Here is a 26,208-nt window from a genome sequence, read left to right as displayed (position 1 = left end):
TACTTTTTGAATGAGATATTATTGTTTTTGCACTTACTTTATCAAGTAGGTGTTGGTCACAAGTTGTACTGATGATATCTGTGAGCAGCTTCCTGATTGTCTTCTTGTCAATGTATCTGCACAGAGAAAGATCAGGCTCAATAATTCCTTCTGTCAGTCTGGTGCCTAATGAACTGGAACATGCAGTGTATACTTTCTTCATTGTTATGCCTGTTTACTTTTTTCATTGTTGTGCCAATGTAATAATTATTTAGAGTTCGTTGATAATATTTATAATATTATTGTATAATTAAACAGTGTTATAATATTGTGATCAATATCCAATAAATTCTTAATTATTGAAGTGATTAGTTAATTCATTAAGAAGAAACTGGAGGAAGGAAGTTGGTGCAAAAAAAAGGAAAAAAGAAAAAAAACGAGGGGGGAAGGAGAGAGAGAGAGAGAATAGGGTGTAAGAAACCAGAAAACAGTAAAAAAGACCATATGTAATCTGTTTCAGCTGCTGAAAATGCAGTGGTATTAGGTAATCAGAATCATAGAAAAAGCCGAGCCAAACAATTAAACATCATGAATGTTGCTGTGAAGCAAGACATTACTGTATAAATGAAGATAATGAAATAAAAGAAAGGGTTTACCAGAATGTAAACTGCACACTTCTGTATGGAAAAGAAATTAAACTAATTTTGTTGATAATGAAATGCAAACAAAAAAAAAGTACCAGGAGGAAGAGAAAAGGAGAACAAATTGAAATAATGAGAAACTATGGAAAAATGGGCTGTCAGTGCTCATCGAAATACTGTTGCAAATCAGAAAACGAGTGAATATGTTCTTCAATATCTGAGGAGAACTATAGTCAAATATTTCAGACATTCTGGTCAAATATGAATTGGGAACAATGGAAAATGTATTTTGCTATCACAGTTCACAGGAAATAAATTAAACAAAAAATCAAAGTAGGAGAATCAAGAAGAAAATATAGTCTTCAGTATAATTTATAAGATAATGTCTCAAATGAAGCATGCCACTATGAAAGACTGAGAATGCAAGATGATGTGTTACATGTGGGTCATGAAATGTTCTTTTCAGTTTTAGGAGTAGGTACATGTTCAGTCAGCAGATGGGATAAATGGAGTAAAGAGAATGATTGTTTCAAAACACGAAGGGAATGGGAAGAATAGAATAATGCACTGAAAAAAATGTTCATAAAATATTACATAAAATTCCCAAATTGTCATCTCATTTATTATTCCTGAGCATGTAATTTTAAGTATTATTTGGGGCCACATTCTCTGTCATTTAGGGAATTTTGCAGAGCATTCAAAAGTGGTTTCATCAGTCATAATATTGAGTCAGTTGTTGGAGAAGATTCATTTGAAAAAGAAATAAAAGAACATAACATTGCTTTATTCTATCCAAAGAAATAATTTAGATCTGTTTAATAACACTTTACAGTCAGTGCAATTTATTTATTATTTATTGATTTGTTTTGTGATCTAGTGACTAATGTTGTAAATATATGATAGGATGTGAAACATGTCAGTTTTCTAAGTTTGTTTTTGTTACATTCTATGGTATTATATAAATAGTTCTAATCAATTTCATACTGAAGTATCTACAGCTTAATTTCCAACACAGAAAAAGGCATTTTACAGACAAATAAGTATTACAGAAAATTAGTCTATTACAGAAAAATAAGTATGTTTTAATAATAGATAGAAATGAACGCAATAAATGATCTGGAAATGTATTTGAGTGTTGCAGGGACATTGACACTATACATTGTGGTTCAGGAGCTCTTCTATAGCATAAAATGATTCTTGCACTAGGAACTGCTACAAGTATTTTCTTAAACAAAAGTTCATTATCAGTTAAGCATTTAATTTATGAAGAGAGGGCATTAAAAACATTACAGCCACTAAAATGGACCCCTTCTGTACCATACTCAGGTTTGCAGGCTCATAGTGGATATCATCTTTTCTACTAATATCCTGACTAAGTTACACACTATTAGACTTAAAAAGGGGCTTTTTCCTTTACGAAACTCATCAGGAGAACCACCGTTGTGCAGTGGATGTAAGGACTTCAAGTTCCTTTAAACAGTTTCTTCATGTGGCTCTAAGACTGTGCACCACTTGTGATTCTTATGTCTCTTTTCTGTGCTAGTGGCTGGTTTCCCCGAAGTATGACACCACAAGCCACAACAGCATGAAAATAACCACAGTAAGCTGCTTGAATGGTTTTCATATTTCTCCAACAGCAAACAATGCATAAAGCATAAGTTGCAGAACTCAGTCTTTTGCACAGATCGAGGATGTGGTTGAGGATGTGGTTTGATCAGTTTAGTTTGCTGTGAGTATGAAGCTCAGGTATTTTGAAGCTAGCTATCTGCTGGTTACCTCATTTTTCTCCTATCTCTTCATCTTTAGAGATTGTGTGAAACTGAATATAGTTTGTTTTAGTGTAATTAACAGAAAGACCATCTATGTTAAACCAGTTCACTATATCACTAAAAACCTCATTAGCTGACACCTCAAGTTTGTCTAATGAAGTATCAATAAATAGCATTGTGTCATTGGCAAAAATGTTGAATTTACAATATTCTGTGCAAAGACATAAATCATTAATAAAAACAATCAATAGTATGGGGCCGAGAACTGTGCCACGAAATGCTCCGTGTCTTGGTAACCCATCCTGATGATGTTGAGACACCTTCTTGACTGTCCAGTACAACTGTCTGCTTTCTGTTGAAAAGGTGCAGATCAAGTCAATTCCTAGCTGCACAGGTATGGAGCTTTGTGTAAAAGTATTTGGTGACCGAAACCTTCTGCTAGGTCACAAAGAATCCCAACCAATTTAATTTTGTTGTTGACGGATTCCAAAACGTTGGCAGCAAATGCAAATATTGTATTGTCTGTTGATAACACTTCTGAAACCCAAACTAATTTTTGTTGATGATGTTATGCTCAATGAAGTTGCTAACAAACAAAAAAACTTGTCAGTAGTGAGGCTGGCAGATAGCAATATTTGCCTTACACAGCAGTTATACAGCTGCATACTTAAATCTTCCAGGAACTATTCCTTACTTAGGTGATGCATTGAAAATATGGCAAAGAATTCCACTATGCAAGGTTCCAGCTGGCCAAGGAATACTTAATGATGAAACTTCCTGGCAGATTAAAACTGTGTGCGGGACCAAGACTCAAACTCGGGACCTTTGCCTTTCACGGGCAAGTGCCCTACCAACTGAGCTACCCAGGCATGACTCCTGCCCCAACCTCACAGCTTTACTTCTGCCAGTACATCATCTCCTACCTTCCAAACTTTACAGAAGCTCTCCTGGGAACCTTGCAGAACTAGCACTCATGAAAGAAAGGATATTGCGGAGACATGGCTTAGCCACAGCCTGGGGGATGTTTCCAGAATGAGTTTTTCACTCTGCAGCAGAGTGTGTGCTGATATGAAACTTCCTGGCAGATTAAAACTGTGTGCCGGACTGAGACTCAAACTCGGGACCTTTGCCTTTCGAGGGCATGTGCTCTACCAACTGAGCTACCCAAGCACAACTCACGCCCCATCCTCACACCTTTACTTCTGCCAGTACCTCGTCTCCTACCTTCCAAACTTTACAGAAGCTCTCCTGCAAACCTTGCAGAACTAGCACTCCTGAAAGAAAGCATATTGCGGAGACATGGCTTAGCCACAGCCTGGGGGATGTTTCCAGAATGAGATTTTCACTCTGCAGCGGAGTGTGTGCTGATATGAAACTTCCTGGCAGATTAAAACTGTATGCCGGACCGAGAGTAGACTCGAACTCTGGACCTTTGCTTTGGAGGTACTGGCAGAAGTAAAGCTGTGAGGATGGGGCGGGTGTCATGCTTGGGTAGCTCAGTTGGTAGAGCACTTTCCCACGAAAGGCAAAGGTCCTGAGTTCGAGTCTCAGTCTGGCACATAGTTTTAATCTGCCAGGAAGTTTCATATCAGTGCACATTCCGCTGCAGAGTGAAAATCTCATTCTCGAATACTTAGTGATTTTTTTCTCTTGTAATCCAGACTTCCACCAGAGGAGATGACTTGCCCTAGGCTCCAGACTTCAGAACATACAGCATAGTGCTGTCTGCCTTTGTCACTACTTGCCACAATGGCTACCAACTGTATAGATGTGAACTGCCAACTCTCCTGCTTCCCATTCCTTTAGTTAGGCCCAAATACTAGACTGGCAGTCACCTTATAACTTCTGCTCCTCCCCCCGCCCCCCTCCCTTGTACTCCAGTGCGAGCTCTCAAGTACCCCATTATTGAGAATAAATTCCAAGTTTGTCTAGGTAACACTTTTATTTCATAATAGCCCTTTTTACGCTCACAACTCAACTTATTTTGAATCCTATATATTTCTTACAGGGCAGCAGGAGTATTTTGATGATTCACTAGATATGTTGTCAACTCCAGTAGTGTTTTTACACTTCAGAGATTTAATGACCCTTTGAATTTCCAGTATCATGACTGTTGTTACCTCGATCTGTTGTACTGTGGTAGGTATACTAGCTTACAGAAAATTCGTAGCTTGATTTGTGGAGTCTTGTGATCCTATTTCTTCTGTTACTGTTAAAAAAATGTCCTTTTCATTCTATAAGAAATTTTGATGCCCTTAGTAATCTAAGATATGTAACATGATTTAAGAGGTTTTTTTCTTGTTGACTTTTTAGGGAATGTTTCTTCAGACAGATATATAACCTCACTGACAAATATGTTAAAATTGGAGTTGACATTGGCAGCAGCATATTCAGAAGACCATTCCTCAAGCTGTATTGATGATTAAAGTTTTCCATGCTGTGTCAGTTTATAATCCTCATATCTTTCCACATAAAATTTACTTTTGATCTGATGGAATTACATTTTCCTTGACACATATAAGTCTCAGCTTCATTTCATTAGCAAAAATGTACTTTTCCCTGTACTTTTGCTTTAAGATGAATAACTGTCCATCATGATCAGAGGGGTCATTTATAACACTTGACAGTAAAATCATTGTGTATATCCTTATCTTAAATATATTATCTATTAAATTACTGGACATGCTCACCAGATGAAGAAAGAGAGGGCAAGACAGGAGAAGTCAAATGGAAAATGGCAGCTGAAGCAGAAACTTGTATATTTACCATGGATGTACACGTGTTATAGTCAATTCAGTGTAAGGAGATGCCTGATAGTCACTTTTGGCTGTGCATGGCTGCCTCATATGTCTGCCTCAACCAATCACATAACATGAATTTGTAAATGTCTCTATGGCAATGCCTCAATGTTTACAAAGTGCCATAGAAGGTTACTGTATTGCCTAGAATCATCTGCACTTCGCAGTTGAAAGCTGACAACAGTGCTGCCAGTCACCAGGGATCGTCTTACGCTGACTTAACTATAGTATCTGCAGCCCAGGCCAGCACTTGTTATGTTAAACAGAAGCTAGCATGTCACACTTTCACAGTCGTATGTGTTTTTTGACATGGAGGGTGAGGAGGATCAGACACAAATGTTTTTGCCACTTTCATTACAGGCTCTTAGACACAGAAATAAAAGACAGTGATATTTGAAGCTATCTGAGTGTTGTTATTTCTTATTGCTAGGGTGGCACTCAAGCAGGGTCATGTGATGTCATATGATGTCAAGTGGTGATCAGTGCTGTGTTGTCAGTAGTCAGTCTGAAGCTTGTTGTGAATACAGTTCTGCAGAATGGTTTTTTCAATCGAACAAAGAATGTTCCTTGTTGAAATTTGTTTTGGATGTAAATCATTTAAAATGTTAAGTGAAAGATTCACAATAAAATTTCCAGAGACAGCGGCTCCTGCAAAAAAATGTTGTACAGAAATAGTTAACTAAATTTAGAGTAACAGTTTCAGTCTCTGTCACCAAACAACTGTGCAAAGGAAGTTTGTTTGCCAGAAAATATTGAACATGTTAACAAGACCATTGTAAGAAGTCTATGAAAATCAACTAGACATCTGTCCTCAAAACTCAACACAAAATGTATGTCTTGTCAGAATATTTTGAAGTTGTTGTGTATGTGAGCATACAAGTAAGAGTGATGCAAGCATTAAAACCTACAGATTACTCAAAACAACAACACTATTGCTAATGTTACTTGGGCATGTCACTGATGGTTATCTCAATTGAAATTTCTACTTCACCTTGGACGAAGCATATTTTCACCTTAGTGGGTACCTGAACTCTCAAAATACATGCTTTTGTCAACAGACAATCTCAGGGAAAATTTTAGGTGCCTCTGTGTAGGTATTTGGTGTGCAGTTTCAGGCCAATGGATTATAGGTCCCACTTTTTTTAAGAACACCATGAACCCTCAAGTATATTTAATGGAATTCTTGCAACCATTCATAGTGCAGTAAATGGAAGAAGAATGAGAATATGCAATTTTTTTTAGTTTTATTTTTATTTTTTTATTTTTTATTTTTTATTTTATTATCAAGATGGTGCTAGGATGCATTCTTGACAGTTTTCAGTGTCACATATCCATGAAGTATTTGGAGGAGCTTATGACCTCTTACATCACCCACCTGTGTACCTACAATTTCCACAGCTTATGACCTCTCAGATCACCCAATCTGGCTACAACTAATTTTTATTTGTGGGGTACTTTAAAGGGTAAAGTCTACAGTAACAACCCATACACAATTGATGAGTTGAAAACAAACATTCACAATGCATTTGAGGAAATCACACTAAATGAATTGACAAAACTTTCCAGAAAGGTGTTGAGATGTGCTGAGTTGTGTATCAAAGCTTATGGTGAACCTTTTCACCACCACCTGTGAACTATTGACCTAGTGATAGTTCAGTATGTTGTTTTTCATAATAACAATATACTACTCTGTATTCTGTATTTACAGTAAACAAGTGAATTGTCTGTATTTTGTTTATAAGACATGGGCCCTCTTTTATTTGAGCCACTCTGTATTTGCTTAAAGGACACATCTTAATGGAATGTGATAGTGGGCATACCACGGTCAATCTCAGAAAGAGAAAAGTGCTCTATTCCCTGGCTACTTATGCTGATGTGACAAAGGAAGCAAGATGTGGCAAACAGGCCCAGTATAAAGAACAAGTATGTATCTCAAAAACTTTTTAAAGACTTCTCTGAAGTTCTGTACAATAAATCAGTTCATCCTGGGAATAAAGTAGGCAATCCATGTGTATGGTATAATCCATCTTTGAATATTGAATATAAACTGTAGTCTGAAGAGAATTGGAAATGGTTTCCAAGATATCTCATTACAGTTATCAGGAATATCAAAAAATCTGTACACAGACCAGTTGCAGTTTCTCTGCAAAGGTATCATGATTTAAAGTCTCTAATATCAGTTTTTCCAAGAAATTATCATCCTTTTTATGAAGATCTCCTTTGCAAATAATGTGGAACAAACTGTGGGAAAAAGGCAAAAGTACTTTTCCAAAACTTTTATTTTTGTATGAAAATGCTTTCAATTCAAATTAAATTTGTTTTATGTTTTTGTACACTCAATTCTGTTAGTAAGATTAAAAACCATTTGACTGCAAAAACTTGTAACTTGTTGTATAATAAGAATATTTTGTTGCAAAATCTTGTATCTTACTAAATGAGGTTATAAATAACATAAAATATATGCAGCAGATACTGTTACTTTAGTTTATGATTCAATATCTCCTTACATTAGCATGATTTGTTTCAATGAAAAATTGTATGTAGAAAGTTTTTAGTGTTCTGTAAAATGAATATTTTTGAGATACAAGGTTTTGCTGTTTATCATGAAACCATTCTAGAGACAAAATCCAGAAAACATGATTCCACAGAGGAAAAATAAAAATAAATAGAAGCAACAATATTATTACAAGGATAGATTGCTACTCACTGTATAGATGACCTGTTGAGTTGCAGAATGACACAACAGAAAGACTGTTAACAAGTTATAGCTTAGAATGTGACTGTCATGTGAGTAGCGATCTGGAGTGGAGTGAGGAAGCAGGAGGGATAGTAGGCTATGGATGGGGGAGAGAAGTTAGTGCTCTGTGGTGGAGTGTGCAGGGACTGGACGATTGCAGGGGAAAGTTGCCAGGTGAGTGTCAGGAGGTTGTGGGGATGAAAGGGAAGGGAGGGGGGAGGGAAGGAGAGGAGCAGTGAAGCAGAAAGGATTAGTGTGTCCATTGTCAGAAAGCAAGGCACAATGAGGGTGATTAGACATGAACTGGGAGCAAGTGACAGTACAGAGAGGGCAGAAACTGTATAGCAAAGCATATGGGACGGTGGGTTACCATAGGTTGAGGGTGAGATGATCTCAGGAGCAGAGGCTTTGTTACAGGGATAACTCCCACATTCATAGTTCAAAATTCTGGTGGTGGAGGGGAGAATCAAAATGGCCCTGGTTGTGGAGCAGCCACAGAAATCAAGCATGTTTGCATGTTGTGCCGAAGGGTGAGCCACTTTGCTCTTGGCCATTGTTTGATGGTAGCCATTCGTCCTGGTGGAAATTTGGCTTGCAGTCATATCAACATAAAAGTCTTTGCAACAATTGCACCAGAAAACCCAGTCCTACATCCTGTTCCTTAAATGCTGCCTAAACCATGGAACATCCTCTCTCCCCTCCTTCCACAAAGCCTAACCATAAAAATTCCTTTCTCTGGATTCCACCCCTCCATACACAATGATGTTCACATTTCAGATTATGTTAGTCCTGTCCCTCACAAACCTGGTACTACAAAATGCATCTCCATTGTACAGGCATCCCAAGACCACCCCTGCTACTTCTGCAAGATATTACTACTGTGAAATCCCTAGTACATACATCACACCTCTGAAATTAAATCCCTTGCATCCCAGCACCTGGAAGAGCATTCCAGACACAACCTCTGTAAGCTATCCAACCTGCTGACGTCCTACTGCTGCCTTGGAGCACCACTATCCAATGCCTATCCTAAGCACAGTGTTCCCTCACATCTGCTCCTCATAGCACCCAGTCTGCTTCAACTTCCCACATGCCCCAAAACTCTCTACCAATGCTCCACTAAATCTAGAGCTAAAACAATACCAGAATCTTGAGCTCCAAAGAAGTGTCAGTCTTATCCAAAGGCCTCACCTTCAGCCTTCCAACCAAATTTAATCATGTTGGACTTGTCGGAGATCTACTCTGATTTTCCCGATGCCTGCAATGGAAACATTTCTTTGCCTGCAGTCCCTGCAACCAAAGCCAACGCATTGCCAACACTGAATCCTTCCTCTTTCAGTTTGTATCACCATTCAACCATGATCCTCCCCGCTGCCTCCCATCTAACCAGCCCTGGTCACCTCCCGGGAATTCCTTACCTTCAATGCATTCTCACCATCCTTCACCAAGTCCCTTCCTAGGAACACCAACCTTTATGTAGAAGAAAGGGCATCCATACACAGCCTCAAAACAGATCATGATCTAATTATCCTACCTGCAGGCAAAGGTTCAACCACTGTCATTATGAATTGTAGGGACTACATGGTAGGCCTCTGCCAATTGTCTGACTTCTCCACTTATAAACTCTGCCAAAGTGATCCCATCCCAGAAGTCAGACATAACCTCCACTCTCTGCTTACAGGTCAAAGTTCTTTCCAGAACCTCTCCCCTGAATACATTTCCCACTGCATCACTAAGATACCGCATACACCCACCTTCTAGATGCTCTCCAAAATCAACAAGCCCAACAAACAATTCTGGATGCCCCAACATAGCTAGTTATTGTGCTCTTGCTGAAAGAATTTTGGCCCTCATTGACCAACACCTGAAACCAATTGCCCAAAATGTAGCCTCTCACATCAAAGATACTGATGACTTCTTTCAATGACTTTCCACCATCCCCACCTCTTTACCTCCTGCATCTCTGCCCACCACTGCTGGTTCCACTTCCCTATAAATCAACATCGCTAATGCCTGTGGTCTTGCCACTACTGAACACTACCTCTCCCAACTCCTTCCAGATTCCAGAGCCATTACCTCATTCCTAATACACCTTACTAATTATATCAGAGATGCTGATTTTGCAGAAAGGCACTACAAAAAGACTGTTAGAAAGTAGACAACATACACACATGCACACACTCATGCAAATGCACATGTGTGTGTGAGTTGGATTTGCTTGAGTGTGAGATTATGTTGTCTGCTTTTGACAAAAGCCTTGTTGGCAGAAAGCTAACTTTCCAACCTCTTTTTGTTATGCCTTTCTGCGACTCAGCATCTCTGCTATATGGTGAGTAGCAACTATCCTTTTCATTATATTGTTACATTTCATCCTGGATTTTCCATTGTTTGATTTTACTAATTGTATCCTAACATACAAGTACTACTACTTTGAAGGGAAGGTACAATCACGGGCACCCACATGGCATCCTCCTATGCCAACCTGTTTATGGGTCACCTGGAAGAAACCTTCCTAGCCTCCCAAAAGCCCAAACCCTTGGCACTGTTCAGGTCCATTGATGATATCTTGATGATATGGACTCAAAGCCAAGACAATCTTTTCTCATTCTTTCACAATCTCAAGACCTCTCTTTTCTGCCCCACCTGGTCCTCTTTAACTGAGTGTGCCACCTTCCTGGACATTGACTCCTCCTCTCTTATAGTTCCATCCACACCTCTGTCCATATTAAACTGACCAACCACCAACAGTAGCTGCATTTTGACAGCTGCCATCCTTCCACACCAAAATATCCCTCCCATACAACCTGGCTAACCGGAGATGTCATATCTGCAGTGATGAGCATTTCCTTGTCCTGTATGTGGAAGGTCTCACAAAGGCCTTCGTAGAAGGCACTACCCTCAGACCTAACCTGCAAACCGAGCGAGGTGGCGTAGTGGTTAGACACTGGACTCGCATTCGGGAGGAGGACGGTTCAATCTCGCGTCCGGCCATCCTGATTTAGGTTTTCCGTGATTTCCCTAAATCGCTCCAGGCAAATGCCGGGATGGTTCCTTTCAAAGGGCACGGCCGACTTCCTTCCCTGTCCTTCCCTAATCCGATGAGACCGATGACCTCGCTGTCTGGTCTCCTTCCCCAACCCAACCAACCAACCTAACCTGCAAACAAAATTTCCATGCTACAATGGAGTGCACCCTTTGTCACCCAGTACCATTCCAGACTGGAACAGTTGAATCATTTTCTTTGTCAGGGCTTTGATTATCTATTGTCATGCCTTGAAATGAGGGACATCTGAGGCCCTTTCCACCCCTCCTAAAGTGGTGTTCTGTCACCCACACAACCTCCATAACATCCTAGGCCATCCTGTGCCACTCCCAGTCCTAACACCTTGCCACAGGATCATATTCCTGTGGAAGATCCAGGTGCAAAGCCTCACTAACAGTGCTTTTTCTGGTCAAGTCAACATGCCATTATTGCTGGTGTGTCCAACTTCCTCTCTTGCTACGGCTGAATTTACACAAAATTCTCATGTGGTGTCACTGACATTTTGCTGCCCAGTCCTTCTGTTGGCCAGTTTTTGCAAAACTCCATGTCATTTCAAGCATGTGTTTCAAGTTTTCCTCTCTACTTACATTATTCTACAAATTAGTGCATTTTCAAATTTTAATGGACTTGTAGGTCACCCTGTATATTTTTCATGTAGATAAACTGGGGCTAGTCCCCACTAGCTCATGTGTCACTCACCTTTAGAAAACCAGTTCACCAAAATGTTGGTCACATGGTGAAATGTTAGAAAAGTAGTGCATATGCTGTAATTGAAACATCCAGAATTACCCTCAAACAGCATTATCCATTTCCTTGGCAACTCCCTGCCCTCTTCTCTTGTACATTTTGGAAATGGGGAGTAAACTGCTCAAGTTGAAAAACATTTAAATATTCACATTACAGCTAATATGTTTCTTTTATAAATACAAGGTGATTATAATTAAAGTTAAACTTTCAAAATGCTATAGATAACACCATTGGTCAGAATCATCTCAAATTGCAATGGAATATTATTGGAGGTGGGGGGAAAATGTATGGCAGAAGAAAAAATAATAGTGTAAAAATTGATCAATAGATGGCACTGCATATGTCAGAATACATAAATGAAAATGCCTGTCATGTGCACGAACTGCTGAAGTTGGTATGAATACACCAGGTACACAACTTTTCCTCCTTTTGCACCTATGACATTTGCCATGACTGTCTCAATGTAGGATCATACTTTGCTTGTAAAGCTGTATTAAAAGAATGATGACTGTGCACATGTCGCTCTGCAGGAGTTCTGGACACTGAGGGGTTTGAAAAAAGGTGTTAGTCAAATGACTGCTGTAGGTCTGGAGAAAATGATTCATAAATTATAAAAGACAGGTTCTTTTGGTGTGCAACCTGGTAGAGGGAGGAAATGAATTGATTTGAAATCAGTGGAAGCAGTGGTCACAGCAATGCAGGAGGAGACGAGTGGTGGTGTGCAAATGTGTAGTGCCTGAACATTGGACATACCCATGAGCATGGTGCATAAAATCCTAAGAAACTTCCTTATTTGGTATCCATTCAAAATTACCCATGTGCATGAGTTGCTTCCTGTTGATCTGCCAGCAAGAGAGACCTTTGCTTTAGAATTTCTTGCCAGCATGGAAGTGGACAATGCCTGTGGAAGATTTTGTGGACAGGCAAAGTCCACTTCCATCCGACAGACAGGATATGTCAATTCACAGAATTGTCGAATATGGGCAACAGAAAATCCACACACAAATCAACCACTATCACATCATCCCAAAAAGGTCACTGTGTGGTGTGAGTTTACAGCATCATTTATCATAGAGCCATATTTTTTTCAAAGAGACAGATGCTTCTGGTCCTGTTACCTGTACCATCACCGGTAAGTGCTACGAGTCTCTTCTGCACAACCATGTCATTCCAGCTCTTCGAAAGCCTGGATCTGTGGATGGGATCATTTTTATGCAAGATGGCGCACCTCCGCTCATTGCAAATCCAGTTAAGCAGGAGCTGAAGCGCCATTTCAGAAAGCTAGAATTATCAGCTGCCATTTCCCTACAGCCTGGTCATCCCAATCACCTGATCTTAATCTGTGTGACTTCTGGCTGTGGTGCTATCTGAAAGATGTTGTGTTCAGTGTTCCGTTTGCTAACTTAGCTGCACTGAAGGCACACATTCCACAACACATTCTGAACATGACCACATAAACATTTCGATCAGTTGTGGAACATGCTGTTTCCTGGTTTCAACTTGTTGCAGAAAATGGTGGACAGCATATTGAACAGGTTTTGTGCCAGTCACATGGGTATTAATAATCCAATTTGATTTTGATTGATGCTTTTTATGTGGTTTTTGGCCTCAGGACAATTAAAAACCAATGTGAGTGTGCCTTTTTATGCAGTTTTTGGCCTCAGGACAATTAAAACATGATTTTTTGCATCCTATGTGATATGACCTTGCCATGGTGGAGTGGCTTACGTAACTAACAGTATCACACCAGTACACTCATGCACTCAGTGTAGTATAGTTTATTTAACATTAAATGTACACCTTAGTCATTGTTGTATGTTTCATTTGTCATTTGTAGTTGACCACTATTAAATTATGATGCTTACAGCACCATCTATTGATGTATTTGGTAACTGTTTATTTTTCTTCTGCTATACGTTTTCCCTCTTCTCCAATCATATTCCATTGCAATTTGACATCATTCAGACAAGTGGTGTTATTTCTACAGTGGTTTGAAAGTTAAACTTTAACTATAATCACCCTGTGTATCATACCTAATAGGTTTTTATTTAGGAGACTATTGTTGAAAAAATAGCCATTATTCTTCAAATACAAAAAAAGGTCTAACTTTGGTTAGCTCATATTTATGATGATCTAAAGAGAGACGCACATCATTTTTGTAGAGAACTTGAATGGACATGAGATGAAATTGTGCCTCTGTATGTATCAGCAAGTCCTAAATGAGTAGGTGACCAAGCACATTTTTTTACAGCTTCGCAGCTGTCTAAGTATATACAGAAATTAAAGTTGTTGTAAGAAATTTTCATTAAGGCTTTTCAGTGACTCATTATTTCTATGAAAATGGACAGTGTAGGTTCTAAATCATTTATGGCATTAACAGTTCACTTCTTGCCATTCTACATACGAAACACTTCTACTGACACACAAGAAAAAAACTGAATCAAAGAAGAAAAGTATATAGCCTTTTCCCTTAATTATTATTTTCCATATTGGTATTGGCCCTTGTATAAATAAGAGCAGTTGGGCATGCTCTGTTATACATATGAGAGAAGTAATGCAGGTTTCTATGTACTGGACAAGAGCCAACAATGAAAACAGACAGGAGCTCTTGTTAGATGAAGTAACATGAATACAGACTTCACTCACCGGGAAAGCAGAACCTTTGGGTTGTCAAACAGGAATTCAATTGCAGCGGCAACAGATTCTCCACGATGCCTTCTTAGTGCTGCCTCCAATAGTATAGGTAGGTGTTTCTGATGGATGCCGTCCTGAGTGCCAGCCGCAGTCATCTGCAGCAGGTGTCTGCAATGAAACTTTGGTCAGTGTCAGAACAGAAGCCAACCTTTACTCTACAGCCTTTATATTTTCAGTTTACCATCATATTGAGAGAAGAGGAATATGTATACAGATCAGAATTCCTGCACTAGCTTGAGTGGACAGTCTTTGCTTGAGTTTCTTTCTTCCTTCCCAGTGCCCTTTATCAAGCCAAAACCAGGTTGGGACAGGTATGGCAATACTTCAATTTCATGGAAAACCAGCTATATCCATCTACAGGCTATGCACTCCCAAAGGAGACTGCCAGCTGCTCCCTATGGAGGAATATGTGTACTCATTCTGTCTGCATCTAGTGCAGTCACATGGTCAAACATGACATCAGTTTTCAAAGCATTTGCCAATCATGTACTTGAGATGTGATGTGGGAACCAGCCCAGTATTTACCAAGGTTGATGTGGAAACAACCTAAAAACCACATACAGGCTGGGTCCTATCATTAACCCATGAGGTGGATTCGATCTGGAACCAGTGTGCCTCTCTCTTTTCTGGAAGCAGCTGCTTCATTGTGTTTAGCTATACTTATGGGTCTTTTGAATTTATTGGAATGAATTATGTTAAAATCTGCTGGCCAGTTACAAGACTATTAATGTATATGTCACACTGAATGAGTCTATAAAAATTGCCATACATATAAGTGCTGATCTATTGTTTCAGACTTTTCAGCCCTGTTCACATTATCAAATAGCAGTAGTAATTAAATGCTAAACAAGTGACTCTTGATTTTATAATTCAAAGATCATGCATCTCCACCTCAGCTGGTACATTGATATCAGTTCTGTATAAGTGTGCCACCAACTGCTAAATGATCTTTCAAGTTATGCATAGCCTACCTTCCTTACTTCATTATCTATGTTTACCAGTGTTCTAAAGTAATCTAGATTTGGTACCAGACAAAAATCCCTCCTCCCCCAAGAAATTGCTTTGAAGTGTTGTGAATAATTATTTATACACTGAATATTTACCAAAATTTATAATGATATCCAATTTATTCATAAACTTGTTAACTTGGTCAATAAATTTCAGCTTTAAAATGCTTATTGCCACATAGTTGTTGTTGTTGTTGTGGTCTTCAGTCCTGAGACTGGTTTGATGCAGCTCTCCATGCTACTCTATCCTGTGCAAGCTTCTTCATCTCCCAGTACCTACTGCAACCTACATCCTTCTGAATCTGTTTAGTGTATTCATCTCTTGGTCTCCCCCTACGATTTTTACCCTCCACGCTGCCCTCCAATACTAAATTGGTGATCCCTTGATGCCTCAGAACATGTCCTACCAACCGATCCCTTCTTCTGGTCAAGTTGTGCCACAAACTCCTCTTCTCCCCAATCCTATTCAGTACCTCCTCATTAGTTATGTGATCTACCCATCTAATCTTCAGCATTCTTCTGTAGCACCACATTTCGAAAGCTTCTATTCTCTTCTTGTCCAAACTATTTACCGTCCATGTTTCACTTCCATACATGGCTACACTCCATACAAATACTTTCAGAAATGACTTCCTGACACTTAAATCTATACTCGATGTTAACAAATATCTCTCCTTCAGAAATGCTTTCCTTGCCATTGCCAGTCTACATTTTATATCCTCTCTACTTTGACCATCTTTAGTTATTTTGCTCCCCAAATAGCAAAACTCCTTTACTACTTTAAGTGTCTCATTTCCTAATCTAATACCCTCAACATCACCCGACTTAATTCGACTACATTCCATTATCCTTGTTTTGCTTTTGTTGATGTTCATCTTATATCCTTCCTTCAAGATACCATCCATTCCGTTCAACTGCTCTTCCAAGTCCTTTGCTGTCTCTGACAGAATTACAATGTCATCGGCGAACCTCAAAGTTTTTATTTCTTCTCCATGGATTTTAATACCTACTCCAAATTTTTCTTTTGTTTCCTTTACTGCTTGCTCAATATACAGATTGAATAACATCGGGGGAGAGGCTACAACCCTGTCTTACTCCCTTCCCAACCACTGCTTCCCTTTCATGTCCCTCGACTCTTATAACTGCCATCTGGTTTCTGTACAAATTGTAAATAGTCTTTCGCTCCCTGTATTTTACCCCAGCCACCTTTAGAATTTGAAAGAGAGTATTCCAGTCAACATTGTCAAAAGCTTTCTCTAAGTCAACAAATGCTAGAAACATAGGTTTCCCTTTCCTTAGTCTTTCTTCTAAGATAAGTCGTAAGGTCAGTATTGCCTCACGTGTTCCAGTATTTCTACGGAATCCGAACTGATCTTCCCCGAGGTCGGCTTCTACTAGATTTTCCATTCGTCTGTAAAGAATTCGTGTTAGTATTTTGCAGCTGTGGCTTATTAAACTGATTGTTCGGTAGTGGAAGCATAAATTGGCAGAACTATTTCTGACGAGATTATCTCTCATGCATGGCACAGAAACTAGGATTTTTGCAGTATTTATTTATTTATCCATCTTCAAATGTTTGTGTGAATCTGATGTTGTCACAAGTAATATAAAAAGAAAGCTTGTTGGATTGAAAGTTAGCCAAATAGCATGTTTATGTTTGTCAGTGCTAATCCAGTCATTTTGGTAGGAAAGAAATATCCATTATGAGTTGATGTGTGAATTGGTCTCCTGGTGAAATATCATAGCAGTTAGTTAGTTAGTTATTTGCATTTTGCACAGGTCATAATTGTGATCTCTTGCTATGTTGTGGAATGAGTCAGTTTTAGAAACATAGTACACTTTCTCAGCATTAAATATGACAAAACTTTGATCACTCACATGAATTCTTCTTATGTTATGGATTTTTTTTTTTTTACATGAAAACAGTGACTTATTCTTAACTGTGTTCAGATTCTTTCTCTCTCTCTCTCTCTCTCTCTCTCTCTCTTTTAAACACATACACACAGTACTACTACACATTAAGAAATTCTTCTTTAGAATAGAAGAAGTTGTCAAGCAGATTGATTTCTGTTTGTGGTTGGGTTTAATAATATCATTTATTAAATATTAAATTCCTTACATCAATGGGTAGGTGTTCAAATATTTTTATAGCTGAGTACACCAATTACTTTCCCTGCAACACTAAGACTGAGTGATGGATAGTGTAAATCATTTTTCCTTCTAGTATTATATTTGCAAATGAATCTTACTGTTGTTTTCAAACTGTGATTGTTTGTTGAAAACATACTTCATAAGGGGGTAAATATCCTGTGAGGCTGTTGTCAGTTACCCAATTGACCAAAGAGCTGTCTGTCTACAAGAGGTTGTAGAAGTGACATTGCATATTTTCCTTACTACACACCTATGTTCAGTACATAGCCATTACACCAGTGGAGAGTTGCCACAGAATATGGTGCCAAATACGTTACTGAGTGAAAATAGGAAACTTAGTCCACTTTTTGATATTGTTAGCTCCAAACTCTGATGATATCCATAATGCACAAGTTGCAGAATTTAGACATTTAAGACCTTGCAATATATGACTTCCAGTTAAGGTTCTTATCAATATTGACACTTAACAATTAAAAATAGTCAATTTTATTTATTGATTCTCTCACATGCATTATTTCTAATGGTGTGGTCAGGCCTTGTGCAGCGTTGAATTTTATGTGCTGGTATTGTGTATTATTTAATTTCAGTGACTGCCCATTTGCAGAGAACCAGTCATTGATTTTCAATAAAATATATTTTACATTTTCAAGTGTTGAAGCTACACCATTAAGCCTGATTATAATGTTTGCAAAGATAAATGTTTCAGCTTTTTGGGCATATGATAGAAGATCATTAACTTAAAATAAGAACTAGAGTGGGCCACTATTGATCCCCATGATACACAAGTAGTGATTATTCTCTACTCTGAAGATGCTGTTTCATTGTGTACATTCCTGGAGTTTCTTAATACTACGCTCTGCACCCATAAAGACAGACATTATGTAAACCAGTTACCAGCAAGATCTTTGATGCTGTGATCTTCGAGTTTCTCCAGGAGAACAGTGGGTGTTGCACAATAAAATACTTTTAACAAGTCACAGAAAATACCAATTGAAAAGCCACAAGGAAGTCCTTGAATGCCATACAAATATGCAAAACAAGATACTGCTTTGAAAGTGCTGTAGAGAATGGTAGAGGAAAGCTATATTAGCAGCAAAAAGGCAATAAATGACTGAGACTTCAGAAAGGGGAGCAAGACAACAAAATCAATTTGGAAAGTTATTAATAATGTTATAAACAAACATGATATAGCAAGTGATAAATTCACCATAAAACACAGAAATGAACTTGTTGATGACCTGCTTCTAATGGCCAATATATATAATGGTCATTATTTTAATGTAGCTCAAAGGCTGATCATAATCAAATATGATCTAAGCACAAAGGTAGAAATTCTAATAAGTGAAATAACAATGCATCTACATCCACTAACATTGAAAGGAGTACAAATAGCTATCAGTAAATTAAAGAATAAAATGACCAGCAAATCTGATGATATAGTGACTCCCACATATACATTACATGGTACATGGTGTAGGCTGGGTGAGAGTTCCATGGTTCCATGCTACATTGTGTTTATTCTTTCTTTTGGTTATATTGTTATTCCTTGTTTTGTATTGTTGACACTTAATGTCATGCAGACTGCTTACTTCTGTATAATTAATTTATATGTGGAAATAAATGTTTTCACGAGTTAACTGCATATAATTAGTACTGCCGGACATGATCATGCATTGCAGTAGTTCCGTGCCAGCTTTCACATTCCACACCAAATCAAAATTACGACTGTTATTCCTGCACCTGCCACATCAGTTTTCCATTCAGCACAAAGATGAATTCCTCACCAGTACCTATCAAGCCAGCCTCAAGTAATGGAGTTATCAGCAGGGTTGTGATCAAACTACTGCCTCCTTGGCACTGTAACCTCTTGCTTTGGCTTGCACAATTAGAGAGCCAATTCATCTTAGCACAGATTATGGAAGATGAAATGAAATATAGTTAAGTGGTAGCTGTATTAATGGTAGACTTTGCCACAGAAGTTCAAGACTTCTGGCTATGCCTCCAGAAACTGAATGATATGCTGCCATAAAGAATGCATTAATTATGCAGCTGTCCCAGTCTGAAGGCAGAAAAGCTTTTACAAACAAAGAAATCAGACAACAGAACTCTGTCGCAACTGTTTCATTGGCTGCATACTTCTGCAAGTAATACTGTCAGTGATAATATATTATGCAATATATGGATTTTCTGACTACCAGCGGATGCACAGAAGATTTTAATCGTATGTCCCGGATATTTGAATGCATCAGCACAAACAACTGATCAAATTGTGGAAAGGTATCAGGTGACAGGTGTTGTGATGTTGGCTACTGCACGTGAAAACACAATGTTAGTGACTTGGTTGTTACTAGAGTATTGGCTAGCTGAGCTTATAGTACATGTGGCAGCACTATAAAAAGCACACAAAAGGCAATGCACACATCGATGATCAAGTAGTTGAAGTCATTTGTCAGTGACACACAACATACGTACATCTTACTACAGAAAATTTGTTGAAGATGCATGGAAGTGTATGCCACTATGTAAAGTGAATTGTGATGCTGATACAGGAGCAGTTATAATGATGTCTACCAGCAACACACAAAGTTTGTTAATTACGGATCGCTACACATAAGTGCAGTAACTGACAGATACCGGAGAAGAAATATTAGTGTATCCTGCAACCAGATTATGACATCACAGCCACATGGGTTCTTGCATGTATGCTGTAAATGATACAAAGATTACAACATATGGACATGTCACTTTACTACCCAACCTCAGACTGCATTGTATCTTCGAGTGGCAGTTTAGTATGGCTGATGTATCACACCCAATACTTGGAGCAAACTTCCTGGCATTCTACAGTCTGTACTGGACCTATGTTGGCAGTGATTAAGCAACACAACAACAAATACAACTGCACAAGGTAAGGTGAACTGTACTGTTACTACAAGTCAGAGTGGTTGCTGAAGACATGAAATATACACGACTACTAAAAAATTTCCCAGAGATCACAAGGCAGTCAGTAACATCAGCACATATCAAATACTTGGTGGTTCATTGTATCCTCACTACCACAGGCCCACCAACTTATGCATGCCCTTGATGTTTAGCACAGGATAAATTACAATGTGGTACCAAAAAAGAAGAACAGTTGTCATCCCTCCAATGATTGCTGGCAACTAATGCAAGAACCATTCTGGACAGATATCCCATGCTGTGTACAGAAGATTTCTTTGCTGGTGTACAAGGTAAAACGATATTTTCAATAATTAATTTGATCAAAGTATGCTATCAGATTCTGGTTACTCCTGAAGACATTCCCAAGACAGCTGTCAACATGCTGTTTAGTTCATTTGAGTTCACATGAATGGCATTAGGGCTCTATAATGTATCACAGACTTTTTAGTGATTCATGGATGAGATAACACATGACCTAGAATTTTATTATGCTATATAAACAATAGGCTCATTTTGTCTGCATTTGATGAAGTTGTTTGAACACTTGCACTCATGAGGACTAATAGTGAACCCATCAAAAAGTATTTTTGGCATCAACGAAGTCCAGTTTCTTGACTATGCAGTGAATGCACATGGCATCTGGCTACTGAAAGACAAGGTGGAAACCATACATTTGTAATCATGACTAGTTACAATCTGGCAGTTGTGACATTATCTTGGTGTAATAAATTTCTGCCATCAGCTTGTGTCATGTCATGCATTAATAGTAGCACCTTTGAAAGTACTCTGGAAGGGTGCATTTAGGACAAATGATAGACTTCAATGGATGTGTGAGGCATACTCCACTTTCAATGCAATCAAAACAGCAATAGTGGATGCAGTTGTACTAGTGTACCCTGTAGCAAACATGCCATTAGCATTAGTGGTCGATGCTTCTGCTAACACATTTGGAGCAGGCAATAAACCAGAGTTGGCAACCACTTTCTTTTTTTAACCAAATGCTGTCAGCTGCACAACAGAGTGGGTGATATGTGATTGTGAGCTGTACACAACTTATGCTGTAGTAAAAAAATTCAAGCATTCTTTGGAAGGCCACAATTCCAGTAACTTTGTAGACCACATGTCATTAATTTATGCCTTCAGAGTGAAGCCAAGTAAGGCATCACCAAGACAACTAAGTCATATTAATTACATTGGCAGTTTGCAACCAACATCATATATGTGCAAGGCAAAGTTAACATATGCACCCAACGCACTCTCTCAGATTGAGGTGATGGACATAATTGAGCATTCATCACCACACATTAAGGCCATAGCTGCAGCTACTGATTTTAGTGCCATGGCATGGACACAAGATGACGATGGGGAGCTGCATATATTGCTTGTGCAACAATCAGATTTCCAACTACAAAAAGTGGCAATACTACTAGTATTGCGAACAGCCCTCAAGTGTGACTTCCAAGCCGCAGTGCAGAGTTGGTGTATGGCCAGTCATTACATCTGCCTGGAGAGTTCACCCATGATATGGAAGATGAAACCGTCACATCATCAGACTTTGCTACCAAGTTTCAATCCCACATACATCAGTTTTGTCCAGTACATCCACGGGTACACAACAGATACTGCACTTTTGACTTTGCAGATTTAGCCAACAGTTCACATGTGGTATTATGAAATGATGTGGTACACAAGCCACTGCAACCCCCATATGAAGAGCCATATGCAGTAATTAGTTGAAGTGATAACAATTTCAAAATCAGCATCTATACCATACCTACCATGGATGTACCTGACTGTATCAAACTGGCATTTCAAGATTCACAGCGAACAGAGAAAGATCTTCTGTTGAGAAACATGAAGGAGGGAGAGGCAACAACTAAGGATTCCCTCACATGACAAACTACAGAGGAACCGTGATGAACATTGGATGCTGCCACACAGGAAACATCAGCAGGTGCTACCACCCCACAGCTAGAAGAACACACTGATCCCAAGGAGAAGTTCCCAGGTTACAAGTAAGGTATGATGATGTGATGTCAAATTTAATGAGATGTATTGCTGGTACTGGGAGGGGAAATTGTGTAGTGACTCCCACCACATACATTCTGCGGTACATTGATGTAGACTGTACAAGAGTTCCATGGCTCCATGCTGCATTGTGTTTATTCTTTGTTTCTAATTATATAGTTATTCCTTGTTTTGTCTTGTTGATTGATTGATTGATTTCTTTATTAATCCATGTAACAATTTACATTGTGTGGATTTCGTCAGCAAAATCATATACAATACAATATACCTACAATTATACACATAAAATTAGTATTTACACACATTTTTGAGGTATCTTAAATTAGTTTTATATCCTTGTGTAATTTGTAATTTTCTTATAGTACTGTACAATTTTTGATTACATATCATAATTATTTCCTCATGTATTACAATGCAGGCTACTTTAATTACACTACATGTTTTAATTCAGATAGTCCGTTACTGCGTAATAACTTTTATTTAATAAAAAAAATTTTAGTTTTGTTTTGAACTGTCCGATTGTGTCAATATCTCTTATTTTTTGGGGTAATTTATTATATAATTTAACAGCATTGTACAACAAGCTCTGCTGAGTTTTAACTTTATTTTTCCTCTCTAGATGCAGATTGAATTGGTTTCTAGTTTCATAGCTGTGTACTAATGAATTTTTCATATAGCAGTCAATATTTTTTTTTACATACATAACACTTTGAAAAATGTATTCACAGGGGACAGTTAGGATTTCCAGCTTTTGGAAATGTTCAAGGCAGTGAGCCCTACTGCCACTCTTGGTTATTATACGAATTGCTCTTTTTTGTAATTTGAAAACTATTTGAATATTTTTACTGTTGACTCCCCAAAATATCATTCCATAGGTAATAACAGAGTGGATATAAGAAAAATATACAGATCTGACACATGTAGTATGACAAACTGCAGTCAGAATTCTCAGAGCATAGCATGCTGTAGCGATTCTGTTACTAAGTATTTTAATATGTTCTTCCCACTTTAACTGACTGTCAACATGCATACCAAGAAATTTTGTGTAGTCTACACATTCTATAGTTTCATCGTTTAACTTAAAGTTGTTAAAGTGTGGTTTTTTGCAGACATAGAAGTTAACAGCATTTGTTTTTTTAAGATTTAGTGTTAGTTTATTATTGGATGCCCACTCACGTACACTGTTTAGTGTTTGTTCGGCTTTTTCTTTTAGTGCATCTGGTGATTTGTCACTGATTAGAACATTTGAGTCATCTGCAAACAATATTGTTTGTCCATGCTTGATGCTCTGTGGGAAGTCGTTTATGTAAATGAGGAATAGTACTGGGCCAAGGACACTACCCTGTGGGACACCTATATTTACATAATTTGGGTCTGAAGTATACTTTACAAGGGTCAACAGAAACCTTCGATCTTACTCGTCGGCTTTGACCCGTGACGTAAGCGTGTTGTGTGACGTCATTACGGCGCGGAGTTTGTTTTGCGATTGTGGCGTGTTTGTAGATGTCTTGTTTTTGTTTGTGGTGCTCTCTGGTGGTGTGTTCATGGTTTTCGTTTGTTTTAATTTAATGCTCATTGCTGTACGTCGGGTGAGTTTGTTATTGAGTGTATTTGGTTGTGGTTTTTTGTTCAGGAATGGATATGAAAGACACCGTTAGAAGTTATCAAGTTCTTACAACTATTCGGTTTAATCGCCGAAGTTGTTGATCGGACGCTTCTGTATTTCCCGCGTGCGTGTGTGCATTTGTGTGTGATTGTGGTGGCCAATCTAGTTTGTGGGGCTGGAACTTTTTTGAGGTAAGTTCCTTTTTTTTTTTGTTTTTGATGTATGTTTTGTGTCAACAGAAACATCCGATCTCACGCGTCGGCTTTGACCCGTGACGTTAGGGACCTACACATTGATCTGTAGCATAGCCCTGAATACGAGGTTAGGTTGGGAGGTTTTTTTTTGGCGGGGGGGAGGTCAGGGGGGGGCGCAGCCCCCCCCTGCCTGGCCTCGAGTACCACTTGTTTATTATTATCTTTGTTCGATCGTAATTTATGTGATTGGGAGCTGTTGTAGATGTATGTAGGTGTAAGGGAAGTGTTGGTTTTTTAGGTTGGTGTTGGGGGATGTGATCGGTAGGTTCTGTTGAGTTATATAGGTCAACGGAAGTGTTCGATCGTAATTTATGTGATTGGGAGCTGTTGTAGATGTATGTAGGTGTAAGGGAAGTGTTCGTTTTTTTTTTTTTTTGTATTGGAGGATGTGATCGGTAGGTTCTGTTGAGCTATATAGGTCAAGGGAAGTGTCCGATTCTGGATAGGAATGTGTTTTTTGGCATTTGGTCAGTTTTGTGATGTTGACTTATTTTGTTGTTTTGCGTGGTTTTGTATGGCGGTCGGTGGCTACATTTGTGTATATTTAGTTTGTCCCCACCCAAAAACCCCCAATTTCCCACGCTTGTCCCGTTAGAGTCATTAGGCTTTTTGTGAAACTTGTGTATTTCAGTGTTTATAATACGTATGCGATGTTTTTATATCCGCCATATTGGAATTGTCGTTTATAGTCGTTTCCGCTACATTTGTGACGTCATGGGTCAAAGCCGACGGGTAAGATCGGACGCTTCTGTATTTCCCTTTACAATATAGTTTGAGCAACTTGAAATATGTGAGATTTCAGTTATCTGTCTTCTATTTTTTAGATATGACTGGAACCACTTTTTCACAAGTCCCCTAATTCCAAGTTCATCTAACTTATTTAACAATATGTTGTGGTCTACTGTATCAAATGCTTTAGTTAGATCAAGAAATATACCTGTTGTGTAGTTCCCTTTATCTAATGCTTCTAGAATGTGTTTTGTGAGGTGTGCTGTTGCTGATTCTGTGCTTTTCCCTGATCGAAATCCAAACTGGTCAACAGACAGTAAGTTGTATTTATTTAAATAATTGATTAGCCTATCTTTCATAATAGTTTCTAATATTTTTGCAAAGCATGATAGTAGAGAAATTGGCCTATAATTTTCAATTATTCCTGCATCACCTTTTTTGAAGAGAGGTAGTAATTTCGCATATTTTAAATAGTCTGGAAAGTAGCCCTGCTTGAAAGATTGATTTATAATATCAACTAAAAGTGGAAGTAGGTTCTTGATACAGTCCTTAATTATAAAAATGGGGACTTCATCCAGACCAGCTGAGTTTTTGTTTTTCAGTTTGCTGACTGCTTTATAGACTTCTTCCTGTGTTGTAGGGAATAACACCATTGAGTGTGATACACCATTATTTGGCTTTTTGACCTGAGGGGCTGTTAGAAAATTTTCCTGTAATTTTATTCCTATGCTACTAAAATAATCATTTATATAGTTTGCCAAATATATTGGGTCTTTTATTAAAGTCCCTTCCTCTTTGATTTTCAAGTTTGACAGATTCATTTTCCTGGTACCAGTTTCCTGCTTCACAATCTTCCATACTGCCTTATTTTTGTTTTCAGCAGAGTGCACTATTTTGGAGTTATGAGCTCTCTTTGCTGCAAACAATATTTTCCTATATGTTTTCCTATATCTTTTATAAAAGAGTGAGAAAGCAGGATTAGTTTGGCTGTGTTTAATGGAGCTCAGGTACTTTAGTGTTTCAGATGATTTTTTGATTCCTTTTGTGACCCACTTGCTTTTTCCTGGTGTTGGTAATGGACA

The 26,208-nt window shown here is 38.4% G+C and overlaps 1 protein-coding gene across 1 annotated transcript in view; it reads right to left on the bottom strand.

The window, feature by feature from the left end:
• LOC126474640 (aminopeptidase N-like) overlaps positions 1-26,208 on the bottom strand; it is a 196,818-nt gene that overhangs the window by 29,210 nt on the left and 141,400 nt on the right. The window contains exons 15-16 of the mRNA XM_050102118.1: positions 14,361-14,516; positions 38-116 (exon numbers count right to left, since the gene is read on the bottom strand). Of these exons, the coding sequence (XP_049958075.1) occupies positions 38-116; positions 14,361-14,516 (235 nt within the window). The remainder of the gene's footprint in view (positions 1-37; positions 117-14,360; positions 14,517-26,208) is intronic.

Source organism: Schistocerca serialis, chromosome 4, assembly GCF_023864345.2.
Source record: "Schistocerca serialis cubense isolate TAMUIC-IGC-003099 chromosome 4, iqSchSeri2.2, whole genome shotgun sequence".
Taxonomy (NCBI): domain Eukaryota; kingdom Metazoa; phylum Arthropoda; class Insecta; order Orthoptera; family Acrididae; genus Schistocerca; species Schistocerca serialis.
Note: the sequence above shows the minus strand (reverse complement) of the source record. Positions and strands in the feature narration are given on the sequence as shown.